The 16,815-nt window shown below is 48.2% G+C and overlaps 1 protein-coding gene across 1 annotated transcript in view; it reads right to left on the bottom strand.

Annotated features, from left to right (window-relative positions):
• Positions 1-3,758: 3,758 nt before the first annotated feature.
• VPS45 (vacuolar protein sorting 45 homolog) overlaps positions 3,759-16,815 on the bottom strand; it is a 48,519-nt gene continuing 35,462 nt past the window's right edge. The window contains exon 15 of the mRNA XM_006263138.4: positions 3,759-4,356. Coding sequence (XP_006263200.1) covers positions 4,269-4,356 — 88 coding nt within the window. The 3' untranslated portion in view covers positions 3,759-4,268. The remainder of the gene's footprint in view (positions 4,357-16,815) is intronic.

Below are 16,815 nucleotides of genomic sequence, written 5' to 3'. Positions count from 1 at the left end.
ATTGTGGGCTTAACTCCCAGTCAGGTGGGTGAGAACACGTCTGCTTTCCTCTCACTTGTCCGTGCACGTCTCTGGGCAGAGGACCAGTGGGCAGCGTCCATCGGCTCCTTGGATGCCTTTGAGGACCAGTGGGCTGTGCTCAGTGTCCTCCTCTGGAGAACTTATTTTCACATTTTGACCCCCATGTCACTCCTATTCTGTTTTTGCTTTTGTTGTCCCAAGAAATTAGCTGCATCTTTCACCCTTTGGCCCCACAAAGGGGCTATTAGTTAGCTGGGTGGGCCTTAAGGCCCATGTTAATATGGAAGATACAAATAGACAGGTGGGTGAGAAACTGGCTGCAGGATAGGACCCAGACAGTCGTAGTGAATCCTGATGAGAATCCTGGGTCATCCTGGCGAGAAGTGGGCAGTAGCGTCCTGCAGGGGTCGATGCTCAGTCCAGTACTTTTCAACATCTTTATTATCAATTTAGATGTGGGGGTGAAGAGCTCCCTGGCTATGTTTGCAGACAACAAGTTATGGGGGAGCACGGTCACACTTGAAGATAGGCTACAGTTACAGGTGGACCTAGACAGGCTGGCAAGCTGGGCGGATCAGAACCTGATTAAGTTCAACGTTGAGAAATGGAAAGTGCTCCACCTGGGGACGAGCAACCCCCAGCACACCGGCACCAAACCGACTAACGCCACTAATGAAAGGGGCCTGGGGGCAATAATAGACCACGGTATGAATAAGAGCCAGCAGTGCAATGCCATAGCCAGTAGGGTAAATAATACTCTGGCATGCATCAATCAATGTATCTCCAGCAAAATCCAGGAAGTGATTCTTCCGCTCTACTCAGCACTGGTGAAACCACAGCTGGAGTACTGCGTTCGGCTCTGGGCACCGCACTTTAACAAGCTTGGGAGAGTCCAAAGAAGAACCACACATATGATCAGAGTCTTACACGACAAGCCGTATGAGGAAAGGCTGAGGGATCTGGGACAAGGAAGAGAAGGCTGAGAGGGGACCTGGTAGCAGCTTACTGCTATGCTAGGGGAGTACATCAAGGTCTCGGTGAGCAACTATTCACCAGGACACTTGAGGGGAAAACCAGGAGTAATGGCCACAAACTCCTGGAAGATCGATTCAGACTTAACATTAGGAAAAACTTCTCCAGTTAGGGTGTCCAGACTGTGGAATAAGCTCCCTCCAGAGGCAGTGCAATCGCCTACTCTGGAAATCTTCAAGAGGAGACTGGACAGTCACCTTGCTGGCATCACCTGACCCCGTTATCTTTCCTGCTCGGTGCAGGGGGCTGGACCCGATGATCTTCCGAGATCCCTTCCAGCCTTACAATCTATGAAAGCAGAGCAAGCAGGGAGCATAGGACATGAAGCAGACAGCAGAACAACAGCTTGGCCAGAGAACAGAAAGCTGAGCAGCAGATGGGGTAGGGGAAAAGGACTGGAACAGCACTCAGAGGAGGGAGGGTTAAATTGTGGCATGCGTGCCAAAAAGTTGGCCCTCACTGCTCAAGCCCATGCCCTGTGGCTGGGCTGCACTTAAACCCAGCTGGATGTTTGCCACGATGCTTCAGTCACTCAGGAGGCAACTTTACAGGGCACTAGCTCTAATTCAAGACCAGGTCCCAACAAGCTCCTCTTTCCATATTGGGGGGAAAATATGGTTTGATAGTTGTGGGGGGTCCAGGAGATCTCATGTGGGGTTCACTCAGCCCATGAATTGCCTGCATCTAAAAAAACTGCATGTGGAAGAGACAGCAAAAAACACCCCACTTAGGGCTAGTGCTGGCTCTGGAGGGGTTGATATAGCAGAGCAAGTGGTTAAATTGTCTTAAGTTACCACAGAGGTGTTGGTCCAGGGAATGCAATTTCTTACAATGTGCAGCTCTTTGTGATGGAGCGAAGCTGCTCGATAAGGTTCCAGCCTCCCAGCTATATCCAATCTAGCCTGGAAATCTTGTTTCATACAATCTCTCTCCTGCAACAGTGGCAGCCCCACCTTTGAACTCCATTGTCTGATACGGGCTGTCATGTTACACAAGGCATTATTGCTGTAGGGAATGGCAGGGTAAACAGCGTCCACTTCCTAGAAGCCCAAGCCTCTAGGATTACGGCAATGGAGCAGAAATTGTGCCAATCCCCTTAACGCCACTAACAACAATACGCAAGAAGGTCACAGACCAGGAAGGAAATGCTCAAGGGCAGCAGTGTGGGAGCCCTGAGCAGTTCTCACGCAAGTCATGGAATTCTGCCCTCTGGGAGGCTGGGCAGAATAGGTGTTCCCATTACTCGTGGAGAAAAGTCAACTGCAGGCAGGGGGAAGGGACCTCCAGGAAATTATGCATTTTCTCTGAACAGAGAGGAGGAGAGAACTCAGGAGCCCTGGCTCCCACCCCCCTGTCTATCCCCTATACCATTCCCTCCTAGGTCTGGAATGAGAACCCAGCAGTCCTGGCTCCTGGTCCTAACCCCCCCAGACCAGGCTGCCTTACAGAAGTCTCCAATGCTTGAATAATCAACCAATTCATGTGAGGGTCCCCCTTCAGAAGAGAAAAAACAATGCAAGCTCATGTTTCACATCTGCGGGACTCTACCTCACATTGGCTGTGGAGGAGAAATCCTACCTGCCAAGCTGCTGGCTCTGAAAAACAGACCCTACTGTGGGGCTGTCCCTTGTGACCCACGCTGCATGAGAGCCACAGACAGGCTGGCAACTCCTAGACCAAGAGGAGATGGAATGGCAAGGGGCACTGTCATGGTGGCACCAGCTGCCAGTGGCCTCCACACTGACCTTTGCAACATAGTGCTCATCTCCCCTGGGACATTAGCTCCAAGGGATACAACATACTCAAGGGGACGCATCACCCTGCACCTCTGGAGCTGCTCTGGGGACCACAGCAGGAGCCAGCATAGATCACTGCATTGAGTACCATCTTGGTCTTAACTTGGATCTAGGACTTTACTTCTACGATATCACTGGTTGGCTTCCAGGAGAGCTGGTTCCAAGGTTTTCCTTATGGATACCTGGACTCTGGAAGCAAGTTAGAGCTGGAACGGCATGCCTATGCCAGCCTCACAGTGGCACTGAAAGGATTCTGGCCTGCATCTCTTAAGAGGGAAGGAGTTGCAGCCTTGGTCTCTGATTTCAGTGTGCCCAAGGTCCAGTTTTTCCCCAGTTCCAGGCTGCAGGAATTTGCACGCAGAACAAAAGGGGAGCTTCAGGTGCCTTCTCATACCAGAGGGATAAGCTATAGGGTAACCGTGGAGGTAATAATCCTCTACCAGCACAGACACCAAAGCTGGTCAGATCCTTGCTCTTACCCAGCATCCCACAGATGGAGAAGTAGAGGCAGAGAAGCAATTAATTTGGTTCCATACCAACTTCAAAACCAGAGGTAATGCTCACTATAGCTTGGCTCCCAGTGCTGTGATCAGAAACCTAGCACATCCAGTGCTGTGGGTCCACACTTCAAGTCCCCCATGCTTTCCAGTCTATCAACCTCAAAACGCTCAATGCAGCCAGAGCACCCGTGTATTATTGGATTCATATAGGCTTTTATGGAACAGAAAGGAAAGGTGGGGGAAAAAGGAGGGACAGAGACAGACAACAGTGTTGCTTTCCAGGGGATGTGGAGCTTTGAAAAGCAGGGCCAACTTGCAAGTGGATTTCAGTGATGTTCTGAAGGGAAGGGAAGAAAAAAAAAAAAAAAAAAAGAGATTAAATAGGGAATCATTTAAAAGACAATAGAAATTTGGTTCAAGAGGGGCATTTAATAAGCATCAAAATATACAGACAAGGCTACCAGTGTCCATCACAGCTGGCTTCCTGTTGGAGGAACCAACACACACACACACTGGTGGACTCTGCAGCAGGCTAATTATGTGCTCACTAACAGACAGAGAAGGAGCTAATTTCAAAGGTGTTAAACCCAGCTGCCCCAGCACCAGTGGGAGCGAGGCTGTGAAGTCCCATCTCAAGCCAAAATCCTGGTTGTCCATCCATGTGTTGGTCCAGGACCCATAGCAGAGGCAATGAGAGTGCTGCGTTTCATGCAAGCCCCAGGTCTAAGGCCCACGCCATTCACTTCCTAAAGGCTTTATGCACATGTTAAGAGTCCCTCCCCGTGTCCTGGTGGATGGGAATAACCAAGCTGGCAGCAGGATGGACAGTAGGAGTCTCCAGCTCTGCTGTCAAACACGTGGTCAGTCTGTGGAAGTGGCGGACGGGCGAGACGGGAAGCGGTGCTCTTCCCTCCTGGGTTCACCGTCTGCTGCTTGACCTCGGCGTAACATGAGAACTCTCGCCGCTCCGGCCACGGAACCCAGAAGCCAAAACTTCCTCGAGGAAGCTGCCAAGTAGAGTCAAGGTTAGCAGAAACACAGGCCAAACTTTCATGTTCACAGGCAGAAAGTCACCACAGGGCCTGGCTTTGAGCCTACGGACAAAAGCAACAAGTGCTCTGCGGCCCGACAGCTGTGTCTGTAGTCTGCTCACTCAGAGTTCCTAGGGTGTAATATCCCAGCTCTGCATGTGAGAAACTGAGACAGAGAAGGGCTGTATGGACTGCTCAAGGGAGTATGCAACAATCAAATACAACCTGGGAACACGGCCTTCTGGCTCCATGCTTAGTCCCCCACAGACCACGCTCGCTCTCAATATCAGGTTCCCCTTCCTTGCAAAGGAGACAGCAGCTAGGAAGCACTGACAGGGTGCAAGTGACAGATGCTCAGAGATGAATCCTACTTGCAACAGGAAGCTGCTGCCCTCACCTTCTTTCCAGGAACAAGGGGGTGTTACGATTTCCTGCACAAATGTAATCCCAGAGACAGAGGTGCACAGCCAGGCGTGGCCCAGCCCTGAACCGCTCTGTGCACGGAGACAGGGGATGTGCTGCATTGATTAGTTGCAGATACAGAAGAGCGGATCGATGCTTTTGCTTAACCCAGCCATTCATAATTAAAGCAGCAGGGCAGCCCTCCTCCCCCACCACCAGATGTCTCTGGCAGAGGAGTTGTCACGCGCGCTGACCAAAGGCAGCCTTTAGTCACAACCCTGTACTGCCCCTACTCCCTTTTCATAGCATCCGCGGCCAGCAACCAAGTCAGGAAGGGGCAGCTGGGAGGCCTATTCTTGCTGCTTGCTTTGGACCTTCCTGTGCAAGTGATGAGGAAGGAAGCGACTGAGGTTGTGGCCTTCTGTTGATGAGGACTTGACATTTCATGCAAGTGGCTGCCAGGGTTCAGTTCTTTCAGGCAGGTTTGGTCTGCTCCTTGACTCTAGCCAGACATAGGACCCTGACACACAGCAAGCATCACCCTTCCTGTTAGTCCCCATGTTGTATAGAAGCCATTTGTTTTGATTCAGAATTCCATGCATGGGGAACAACCCACAAACCTCTGTGTACTTTAACTATTAATTCAACTCACAGCTGTGTAGTAAAGAGGGCCTCAATTCAGCAAAGAGCTGGACCACATGCCTTGCTTCAAAACCTATGCTTATGGTTTGATCTCTACTGATAAATCACTTGCAGTCAGAACCTGCGTGAGAGGCTTAAAAGGGAAGCTGGATCTCAATGGGAGAAGGGCACCTAAACCCCTTAGGCAACTTTGGAAATCCCTGCCTGAAGTCCATGCTTAACATTGTGAGGCTTAAGCATTTGCTTCAGTGCTTTGCTGAACTGGGGCCCCAGTTTGCCTATACTGTAACAGGTCCACTCACTCAGCCAGTAACATTAGATAATGAGAGGCAGGTAAGTAATACAACCCAGCAAATCAAAAGCCTTTTTGCTCTCAAAACACAGGCTTCTCCTTTCCCCCACAGCCCTATCAAAGGAAGGCTGCTTTACTGCCTCTGCTGAGTTATTTAGCACCCAGATTGCCATGGTGATGGACACGGTATAAGCAGATAGCTTTGGATGACATCTTGTTTCAGTCAGCACATCAGTGACCCACTCCCAAGAGAAAGAAGTTACCCACCAAAGACTAGCTCCTAGGAAAATAAAACAGCCGATGAAACCCTTTGCTGGCAATTTTGGAGTTCGTGAAAGAAGCTGGGCAAAACGATCTGCCCAGCAGCTAGCATACGAGCCAGGGCTCCCACATCCTACACCAGTCTTTGTTCTACCTTCCCCTTCTACAAAACCCAGGAGAAGAGCTGCGCCTCTTGCAGCATTCATGCAGTTTGCATTCAAATCACCCCAAATTGGTTCACAAGGGTAAACCCCACCTTGATCTCACCAGGTGAAGCCAAGTGCCACTCAAATGCTTGGAGAAGTGCTTTGAGGTCCTAACACAGATGGGGCTGTAGAAGTGGCCACTCCAAAGCAGGTCACCATGGATTACTTAAATATTTCTACAGGAAGGGGCCCTATGGACTGGGGAGGGCTGAATTGCACTGTGCTGCAACTATTCAACATGTCCCAGGGTCCCCAAGGGAAAGAAGGCAGCCTAACTTAGGCCAGTCCAGCCCTAGGGTTTCTCGGCCAAGAATACATGGACTGAAATGGGAAATTAAAACGCTGTATAAAGAAACAAAACCACCCAAGAGGGAAGAAGCCTTGCCCAGATCGGCCCTGTCCTGTGCCCCCTTGCCACATGCTTTATGCTCATGGAAGAGGCCTATTTTTAGAGCAGCCCACCCAATCTTCAAGTGCACGTTAGTCACTTCAAGTGCAAAGCACTGTGGTACAAAGGCTTCTCCCCAGTTACAGGTATCTGGTTACGGACATACTACAGCTAGGGGATACCCATGCTGGCATCTGGTTCAAGAAGAACAGCAGGGCTATTCCTGTAAGTGGGTCACCCTGGATACTCCCAGCATTAGTCACAGCTGGTCTGTACTTAACTTGCACTCTGGAGGAGTTGGCCCCTAGCGCTGGATGTTCCTATTGGCTCGTCTTTTTATTTTTGGGCAAATATCTATTGTTTTACCCACTCCCTGCCCTCCCCCGGCCCACAGCTCTACCAGCTCAGTGGATTTGGGAAGTTAAAAAGCTTATTGCTGGCCACTGTTGGCAAAAGAGGCTTATGCCCGCTAGCAAGGAATCCGAACTAATCTGAATGTAAGGGGTGGAGGGGAAGAGCCGTTTCCAGCTCACAGCATAAAGAAGAAGAGTGAGGAAGATGCTGTAATGAGGGAGCAGACTTTTAATTGCATCTCCCCTTTGCGAGCTAGCAAAGCTATTCTGATACTTGCACATGTACACCCTGCTGTGGCACCTCAGACAGGATCCTGTGACCCCTCCCAGCCACGGCTCTTTGGGAACCTATTGAGCCAGGACTTGCCTGCAACTTTAATGGTAAGGTTACTCCCAGGCATCAGACTTTCATCTGTACATCTCAGATCCTGGAGAGGTGTTTGTACATCAACGATGCTAGACTCTCTCAAGACAAAGTTAATCAGTAGCTATTATTTGGAGGCGTCGGATAACCAAACAAAAGCTTGCCAAGAGACTGAATGATCCCTGCCAACCAATGTGTGGTGCACCCAGCATGTTGCATCATTCACAGCAGTGTTGTGTGACAGAAAAGTGGAGGGGGGGGGGGGGCCACAGGAAGAGAAAGGCAAACCCCTCTCCCCGTCCCTGGTCGGAATCTGTCTATAAGAGCAAGGCTGGTTTCAGTTTTCACCAAGGCTGTCAGCCCTAGCATAAAATGGACCCATCTAGGGGATCTCAGTGCTGGGAGGCCAGCTACTGAGCGCATCTACACATAATGTTTTAATACACATTAGCCTAAATTAATGTGCATTAACTGTGCGCATCTACATGTGCATGTCCTTATTGCGCATTAGAAATGACAAATTTAGGCTATTTGTGCCTAAATGCAGGTATCAAATTTAGGCACGAATAGTTAAAGCACATTAACGCATGTGTAGACACGTTAAAGTGCACTAACATTGTCTGTGTGGACTGACTTGGGACTAACTTTAGTCCCAAGTCAGTCCACACACAATGTTAATGCAACTTTAACACCTACACATGAAGACGCCTGCCTAAACCTGCTTAATCTGCATTAAGCTAATAACTATTAGAATTTAGGCACACTTAAATACATGTGTAGACTCGCTCACTGACACCTACTACAGCATCAGGAGGGCTCTGGGAACTGTGAGCAATGACTCTCATCACCAGCACTGTGTTATGCACATCCCACTGCCCATCTCCCAGCAAGAGGAGGAAGAGGAACGTGGCCATTCTGCAGAAAAGCCGTGCTCCTCCTGCCTTGGTTTAACCAGGTATAAAGTCCCAAAAGCATGTCACAGGCATGGCTCAGGGTTTCTGTCAAGCTTAGCTTGAATTGCAGATCTGTTACAGGTCAGCTGAGGGTGTTGGATTGCAGAGTATGTTTGCCTAGCATTTACAAATGGAAGGAGCCCAAACAATAAAAACCCCGTAGGCCCACTGGCTGCAAGGGGGGGGGAAGGAATCATATGGGGAGAACAGATGTCTTGAAGGGCTCCCCATTAAATTTTAAATGGAAAGATAACCCTTCTAAGCTCAGCAACTGCTTTACAGTTGGGCTGAGATGTATATATACTCGCACCAAATCTAAGTGGATGCTTGAATGTTTAAATAGCATCAGTATCTGCAGAGAAGCCATTGCCACAACACCTAAGCAGCTACCATGGGAAGTTAGTTACTAAGACAGGGCAGGGCACTAACCTGACCAAGTGCTCCCATTGCAGGGGACTGTCAGCCCTGCCAACAGCCACTGTAAAAAGACCTTTGCCAAGAGCCCTGCTAGCAGACAGGAGACACTCATGGCCTAATCCTGCATACCAGCCACCTCAACTCGTGTTGGCACCCAGTCTCTTTGGAGCACTCTGCCTTACAAGATCTGGCCCTAAAAATACCAAGTTGATGGAAATCCATCTACTAATTTCAATAGGCTTTGGCTCCAGCACTTGATCAGCAAGCAAACCACACCTCCTCTTGAGCTGTTAGGGACGGCAGTCTTAGTGGAAAAGGTGAACAGCTGACATACCAGCAAGAAGGGGCTAATTTTATTGGTGTTATTAGTACTGTTAAGATAGCAAACCTCTGGAAAGTCAGCAGTCCAGAGAACCTAAAAACATTGGACATGTTCAAGCGCAAGTTAGATAGACATTTGACTGGGATAGTCCCATCCTGAGCACGGGGCTAGACTAGATTCATAGACATTAGGGCCGTAAGGGACCTCGGAAGATCACCGAGTCCAGCCCCCTGCCCCAGGGGCAGGAAGTCAGCTGGGGTCAAAGGATCCCAGCAAGATAAACGTCCAAATGTCTCTTGAAGGAGTCCAGAGTAGGTGGTTGTACCACCTCTGGAGGCAGTCTGTTCCACGCCTTGGGGGCTTGGACAGTGAAGGAGTTCTTCCTTATGTCCAGCCTGAAAGGGTCTTGGAGGAGTTTGTGACCATTGGACCTTGTCATCCCTTGGGGCGCTCTGGTGAACAAGCGTTCCCCCAGATCCTGATGTACACCCCTTACATACTTATAGGCAGTCACCTTGAGGTCCCTTTCAGCTCTACTTTTCTATGATGTTAACAAGTTCTGTTCATAGGATCAAGTGTTGCTAATTTACAGACATGGTTCTTTGAGTAAATGTAATATGTTTTATTAGACTAAGTAAGTAGCTGGAAAAATTGTTCTTTGCAAAACTTTCGGGCTAATTTACAGGGAACTCCCACCCCTGCACACTACTATCAACATGTGTGCATGTAAGTAACATGTAGAACCACACACACCGGGCCAGATTTTTACTTACATAAAGGCCTTTTTACATCAGAAACCCCTCAAACTAGGTGTACACTTATACCCATTGAGGTCCCTTTATACTGCCAGAGGAGGCTTTGCATAAATGAGAATTGGGATGATACTACTTTAAAGCATTTACTTACAAACACAATAGGTACGTAGATATTGTATGATGTACAGTGCAGTCTGAACCCACACCATTGCACAACCAGATCCAATAACATGTCTGTCTCCTGCTCAGAAAAAGAAAAGAATAGGCCCCCTCCAATGCGCGCACACAGCTGTTGCGGAGAGTCAGTGTGGGACTAGTAAGAACAATGAGAGCATGGGATTAATGTGCTTTCGCTGGCTGCTCACAGCATTAATATAAAAATCTCCCTGTATATTGTGAGATATCAACTCTAATCCAGGAGAAATAACTGGTAGTTCATTAGAGGGAGACCAATGGATTACCAGGGAAATTGTAATGAGATGGAGATCTAATAAAACCCATGAAGGTTTCTGTGCATTAGACACCACTGTTGCGCCTGCTAAATTGCTTAAAATCTGAGGGCAGTTTATTAAAATCCTCCTTGCTGACAACATTAGAAAGAGATTGCGCGGTTTTAATTCACAGACACCACAAAAAAAACTTGTGAAGGATCGATGCTTTGTTCGGTTTGGTCAATATCTAAATGTCAATGGTTTTCACACAGTTGATGTTTGGGCTTTGCACAGGGCTAACTACAACCCTCTGCCCTGGCTCTGCAGGAGGTCAGACAGAGCATCCAACAGCTCCTTCAGGTCTTAAAAAGTTGCGCATTTTGCCTCCCGAGATTTTTCAAGCACTTTGCAAATATTTACATAAGAGTCGATGAATTCAAGCAGGGTCTGAAACCACAACGCTCGCCTTCTCTCTGAAGAAATCATTAATCAGTTCCCCAGGCTGCTCAAGAGAGCATTGTGGGTTTCTTATTATGAAGTGGCTTGGGGGCATCTCTTTTCAGGTCAACACTGCTCTGTAAGTTTTCAAAGAAGCTCCATAAGTCTCAGATCCGCAAGTATTGGTTCAAATGGTTAATCCCCATGCTGCCAAACTCATACTTTACTTGTAATATGAACACGCCTGGCCTCAGCTTCAACTACTGGTTCTTTTTAGGTCTTTCTTTGCTAAATGAAAAAGCCCTTTTTAGTACCAGGTGTCTTCTCCCCAGAGGTACTTGTACACCTTAATCATGTCCCTTTGGATCCTCTGCATTATTTCATAGCTCTCCAGGATTTTCTCAGAAGATGAAGACAAAAGTATGCCAACACTGAAACCAATTAGTGCCAGCTGCATCAGTCTCCATTGGCTAGCTTTCCCAATCTTCCCTGGTCTGAAACATGCCAACTCATTCTGCCTTCATAACACCACAGAACTGAGACCTGAAGAAGAATGCATTGCCTTCAAAAGCTCGTCTAAGTCTATCCAAACCATGCAGTTGGTCCAATAAAGGATACTATCTACATAAATCCTAGCCTCAAGGAACAGGCAGCAGCTTTCAATTCTTGCCAGCCTGGGCTAGATCTGTACCCCTGACCCAGAGAAGCAGAGAACATGGGGGGCCTGAGGGCCCTGCCCCCCCCCTCAGGAAGAGGGCTGTCTCCTGAAATGTGTAAAACTTTCCACCTGTCAATCATCTTAGGGCCACCCCAGCAAAAATAGAAGCTGACACCTATGCCCCGACCTGAAGAAAGGGCTTGGGAATGACAGCAAAGAGCTTGGTCATTCCCTACACACAGCTTTGTGCAGTGTGGACCAGAGCCTTCCTTGTCTTGTATCTGGGTTGATATTACACCAAAGAGAATGACCCAAGCAGCTGGAGAGGACTACCATTCCCATACAGTTCATTTTACACCCACCGCAGGCGACTGCATAGGCCGGGAGGGAAGTGGAGAGTCTGGGGTGGGTGATCTGATGGGCAGTCCACAGCCACTCATTTGCAGCCACGGTTTAGATTTCAAGCAAAAATAAAAGCTTTTTTTTATTTTTTAAAGAAGGAGCAGCAACATGCTAGAGTGATCTACTTATGAGCACTGATGCTACTATAGCCTTGTTTTCTACAGGGCAGAATTACAAGTTCTTTCAAGTCTCTCTGCCCTGCCACTGTGGGACCATGGTCTATAGAATACCCCAGACAGGATTCTACATCCAGCACCCAAAGTGGGTTAAATCCCTCCCCTGCTCTGTACCTCAGCTTCTTCTGCATACTTACACCATACCATCTCTGGATGCTGCTTTGGGAAGTAGAGGGGGAAAGTAGTATTTTTATTATGCCAGTGGCCTTCTGTCTTCAGGGAATGCTAGTCTCACCCAGTGGAGAAAGTAAACCACCCCACCTACCAACACACACATGCTCATGACACCATGTTGAGCTGTGTGTTCTCTTTTTTCTTTTTGTTTGGGGGAGGGGGGGGGATGTCATTTTGTTTTTAAACAGGACATCAACTAATCCCAAACCAGGGGGTTCTGGACAGCACCTTGCTATAATCTGTCATCAGAGGCTACATACATCCTTTTTATTTCCTTCTTTGAAATGCAAAGTCTGTTACAGTATCCTACTTTTCCGTAAATAATTCAGAGACTGCACCAAACCCTGGTCACAGTAGAAGGCCAACACTAGCTATTGTTACTTGTCACAGCACAAATCCGCAGAGCTCAGCCCAGCGATACGGCTCCGACTCTTGACTTTGGGATTCCTTACCATGTAAGACCAATATGTTGGCTGCACTTCTGCTGCTCTTAGTTGCTGTCACTTGCAGGACATAGGTAGGTGACCAGAGCTAAAGCTTCCCCCTAGATCCTCACTGGCAATCTTCATTGCATCTTCTTCACTCTCCCAGGAAAAAATGGTACTCAAACATTATATGGCTGCTTCTCAGTCACCATAAGCCTCTACGTATTAGCCTCCCCCCACCCCCCTCAAACATCCATCCTCACAGAGCCCCAGTAATTCCAGCACCATCTCTACAGCAGTGTCCCACTAACCTCTCAGCAAGCCTGCTCCATGACTGACTATCATGGTAACACCTAGGGACCCCAGCCTTAAAGCAGGGCCCTGCTGGATTCAGCACAGACGCAGAGTGAGAGAGATCATCCCTGTCTTGAAGGTCCAGGCTAAAAAGGGAAAAGGTACAAGTGAAGATGGAAGAGGGAGAGGAGATGAAGTGCCTTGTCCAAGGTCACCCAAGGGCAGTGGCAGGATGGGGGCAACAAACCCAGATCTCCCAACACCTGGTCTAGTGTCTCACCCACTGAACCACACTACCTCTCCCGTCTTCCTCTGTTCCACTCAAAACGCCAAATGTTCATGATCTGTCCCCCAAGACCCCAGCCTGTTGATCAGCTTCGCCTTGTGCCAGCATCAAACAAACTCCTTAGCCTTCCATCCAGACCCTCCCCCCCTCACCCCCATCTATGTGCTCACCACAGCTGCACACACACAGAGCAAGAATGGTTATGTCCTCTAGCAACTCCCACGTATCGTATTTGGCAGAGAACAGTGAAAATGAAGGGTAGGAGGGGTCCAATTTGGGGGTCGCAACCTCCAGAGGGGAGAGGCTCAGAAACAGGTGTTGGTGGAGGGGTCACAGCCAGTCCACCTTTCCCCAAGTGCTCCAAGGGAGGCAGTAAAGAGCCTCAGGAGGAACATCTGGCAAGTTCTCCTTCCTGAAACAGTGAAATTATAAGCCTATTCCTGAACAGGCAGGAAAACACGGTTACAGAGCTACGACTTCCCTCTGTGCTAGGACACAGAGAGGTAATGCAGATATGCTCCATGGAGCATATTAAACAGGATCACAACTTCTCTGCAGAGCCCTGCCGATACATGTCACCTCTGAATGCAGCACCTTACAGGGAGTTCAGGTCTCTGCTGAATCCATTACACAGATCGTTTTTCAGGGCAGGTCTCAGCCTGCAATACTGCAAGAAAATTATACCTTTCTAGAGAGCGCTGCTATCAGTTACTCTCTGTCATTTATTTGTACACTGTTCAGGAGAAATTGGGTTTCTGTTATAGCCCAACTCTGCTGCCTCCCAACAAGTGCTACCAGGCTCAAAGCTAGTGTATTTGTACTCAAAGCTAGCCTGGGGAGGGTGTAGAAGTTTTCCATAAAATCTGAAGCGATTCAGATTAGGGGCTGTTTGGTTACAACCCTTCAATGATTGCAAAAATCTTTGAGCCAGTCAGGGTCTAGGCTAGCAAAACTTCTCTCTTGTTGACCACAAATGCAACCAAGCATTCAGCTGCAGAGAGAGCCAAAGCATATTTGGACAGTTTCCAAAAGGGCGATTAAAAGCCAGCTGGTTACAAGTCAAAGAGAAATATGCACAGAACCTTAGTGTAGGTCCTACAAAAACAAGCATTTGCAATACACTTTGAGATCCCAAGATGAAAGAGTACAATACTGCTGTGTATTGGGAGAGTAATGAGTCTAAAACTGAAAGAGCTCTCAACTGTGATGGTCCCAAACATAGCCCCTTTACTCCTATTGAAGTACCACATGGATGGTAGTTCAGTTGGAGGGTCTGGAAAAGGAAGCATTGCAAAGTAAGGGCCCAGTTATGACCCCAAGCCTCCTGGCAGCAAGTGGAGGCGAGAGGACCTGGTGCTTTGAGCAACAAGAGCAGGGAAACCAAGGATTTGACTCCACCTCCAGCTCTGCCACTGATTTCATGCATGCCCACGAGCAAATCACTTAGTCTCTCTGTGTCTAGCCTCCCATCTCTACAATAGGGATAACACAGCCCTATCGCCTGAACACTGGGAAGATCAACACGAAGTGATATGCTCCAGTGAGAGAGAAGTGCCTTGGATCAGTGGCAGGTGTAGCTACCCTGCGCTATCCTAGAGTGCACACAGGTTCACTCTGACATCCATCACCACTCTTCAGCCCGGGAGTGTCCAACCGCCTCTTCCAACCCTTCTTGTGGCTTCTATTTCAGGGTCATTGCAAAAGGCAACCTCAATTTTATTCAACACATGGTAAGTGCAACAGCAGTGATGGGGATCCAATTTGAGAAGGTGTGGAATGAGGGCTGGTCCAGTAGCAGGAGAGGCTAAACTTTCATGCCTTGAGAACAGATGTCTTCCCCCCACCCTCCCCCACTCCTCTGTGCATGCTGCAAAGAGCCTGTAGAAACAGCAACTACAACACTGGCAGCAGACCCCTGCTAGGCTTTTACACACCACTAATTATGGGTTAGCGACCATGTCATCTCGCTGATGGGAAGACCCTAAATACAGCACAGAAATGTGCAATTAAGCCCTTGCCTTTGCCAGCCTTCAAGAACTAAGAGCTCAGCACAGGCCTCTCCCTACTCCCCCCTCCAAGAACAGCAATGGCTGGGTTTTATCTTGTATTGCAGAAAGTCAGCTGGCAAACAAGGAATAAGTCCCTTCTCTCCATCTCCTCAGCTGTAAGATAGGGTAATACTTCAGGGAAGCATCTCTGTACAGTGCCATAATCAAGCATGTGTTGAAGTCCCCTTGGTTTCAAGTTAATCATACGCTGACATAAGTGTTTTCCTGAAGGAGGGGAAAACCTTGCCCAAAGTAATGTGGGCACCTCATTCCCTTAAGCTCTTTGGGAAGGGGAAGAAAAGGAAGCGGGGGGGGGGGGGAGGGGGGTAAGGGCTAGAAAGTCACAGGCCTGCTGTTGGGAAGGCCAAAGTGCTTGGACAGAAGGGGATACAGAAGTGCAAAGTACTGGTATTGTGCTAACTAGAACATTAGAGTGGCTGGAAGAGAAAACAGGCCACAGCTGAGACTGTTTTACAAGCCTCGGGCTCATTTCCCAGATTAGAGATATTTAGGGCCCAAGCTTTACTTTGTCTTCTGACTGGTTATCAAGGTTTGCTTTCTGCTTCCAGCGTCTCTAAAGATCATTGATTAATAACCCTCCCACTGGAGGGCTTCCAATTGCACAGGAAGTTGCCATGCACCAAAACGGATCACAAGCCATCAGCAGGTGCTTGGCAGCCTCTCTGCATCAGGCTCTATGATTTCCAATGGGTGCTTACCCCAGCTCAGGAACCTAGCTCAGGCACTGCATTCTCCAGTGCCTGCTGGGAGTTACAGTAAGAAGGAGGAACAGGAGACTGGTTTTCAAGTATTCATAAGCAGCAAAGCCAGATGTGTTCACCAAAGCAACATTTCTTTAAGGCCCAGTGTATCTTTCTAAGGTGACAAGAAAATGGGAGCTGCTGGGTTAGTTATCAGTCAAGCAGCAGTGAGTATAAACTGCTGAATGCTCTTGTTCCATTTACTGCCACTGGGCCTTAAATGCAGTTAAGCTCAAAGACTACTGGAGAAGGGGGAAGGAGGGGAAAGCTGGATAATTCAGGTGGGATTTAACACGTGTTGACACAGATCTGTCTTCGTAAACCTGTTCAAGAGAATCATTTGCTTCTGGGTGTTTGGCTCAAAGGCTTTCCAACTGTTAGATATCAACCCAAAAGAAAAAAACAGGACATTGGCACAGATACTGCAGAAAGGTGAAAGAGTATGTTGGGCAGATGAAAGCCACCAGATCTTTCTAGAAGCATAGAAAAGTAAGGCTGGCAGGGCCCCCAGGATGTCACCTAGTCCAATCCCCTGCTCTAGGCAGGATGATCCCTCTAAACCTTTTAAAGAAGATAATGTATTCTTACTGTGCCAACAGCTGTACAAACTAAAGATGCCTTACAAGAGGGAGAATAAAAGGGTAGAGATACAGAAATTAAATTTCAGAGACAGCATGGATTGTTACAATAGCAATACATTATATGCCTAAAACCCAAGCTGTTTTTATAGCTACATCCACAAGACACTCGCACCCAGCTCTTAGGAACTGAAAGAGCCCAGTAGCAGTGGTTTTATACAGACATGGCATTATGAAGTCTCTCCTGATTACACAGCATGTACTTACATGCGTGCTCACACTCTTAGAGTTGTGTGAACTGGAGGCATTGAAATCAAAGCGAAACCAACTAACAAACCAAAAACCCTGAACCTGGCTCTACCATAAGTCAGCCACTCAAGAGCTCAGCATGTTAAAACCAGGCACTTAC

Source organism: Alligator mississippiensis, chromosome 15 (assembly GCF_030867095.1).
Source record: "Alligator mississippiensis isolate rAllMis1 chromosome 15, rAllMis1, whole genome shotgun sequence".
Classification (NCBI taxonomy): Eukaryota; Metazoa; Chordata; order Crocodylia; family Alligatoridae; genus Alligator; species Alligator mississippiensis.
This window is presented reverse-complemented; position numbering and strand designations above follow the sequence as displayed.